Source organism: Bison bison, unplaced genomic scaffold, assembly GCF_000754665.1.
Source record: "Bison bison bison isolate TAMUID 2011002044 unplaced genomic scaffold, Bison_UMD1.0 scf7180017858199, whole genome shotgun sequence".
Taxonomy (NCBI): Eukaryota; Metazoa; Chordata; class Mammalia; order Artiodactyla; family Bovidae; genus Bison; species Bison bison.
The window spans coordinates 942-1,441 of NW_011488772.1; the positions used below are offsets into that span (position 1 = coordinate 942).

Sequence of the window (500 nt, forward strand, 5' to 3'; positions counted from 1 at the left end):
GAGGTCATGTTACTACTACTGGTCATACTACTATAGAACTACTACCAGTAAAAATTCACAAGTACTCTCTCCAGAAATTTCCTTCATTTGAGCTTATATGTATTGTGAGTTGCATAAGTCTGTTTCATAAATATAAGTTTGTCACTAAACCAAGATCACATTGCTGCTAAATTAAGTTTCAAACCTAGGTTCACTGATTCCAGACCTTTCTGTAAGTTTCTCTCTATTTCCAGTATTTTCTTTTATAATAGATTTATCCAGTTTATCAGCATGGGTCTAGGTGACAGGTCTAATGCATGCTTTAAAAAAAAATTCCAACCAAGTTTTTCTTCATTGTTTATCATTTTATCCATCATTGTCACTTACCATCCTTTCCATATCCTAGAATCTGTTGTAAGCTGGTTAAGATATGAAGTTCTTAAAATTGCTTTGTGGTTATCTTCAGACTTTAACTGAATCTCCTAGAGACCACATCATGTTCTTATAAAAGCACTGGGCTG

At 33.6% G+C, this 500-nt stretch overlaps 1 protein-coding gene across 1 annotated transcript in view; it reads left to right on the plus strand.

The window, feature by feature from the left end:
* The window catches only part of LOC105004846 (olfactory receptor-like protein OLF3), a 1,245-nt gene extending 848 nt beyond the window's left edge, over window positions 1–397 (plus strand). Inside the window, exon 2 of the mRNA XM_010862590.1 lies at window positions 386–397. Coding sequence (XP_010860892.1) covers window positions 386–397 — 12 coding nt within the window. The remainder of the gene's footprint in view (window positions 1–385) is intronic.
* The last annotated feature ends 103 nt before the right edge of the window (window positions 398–500 follow it).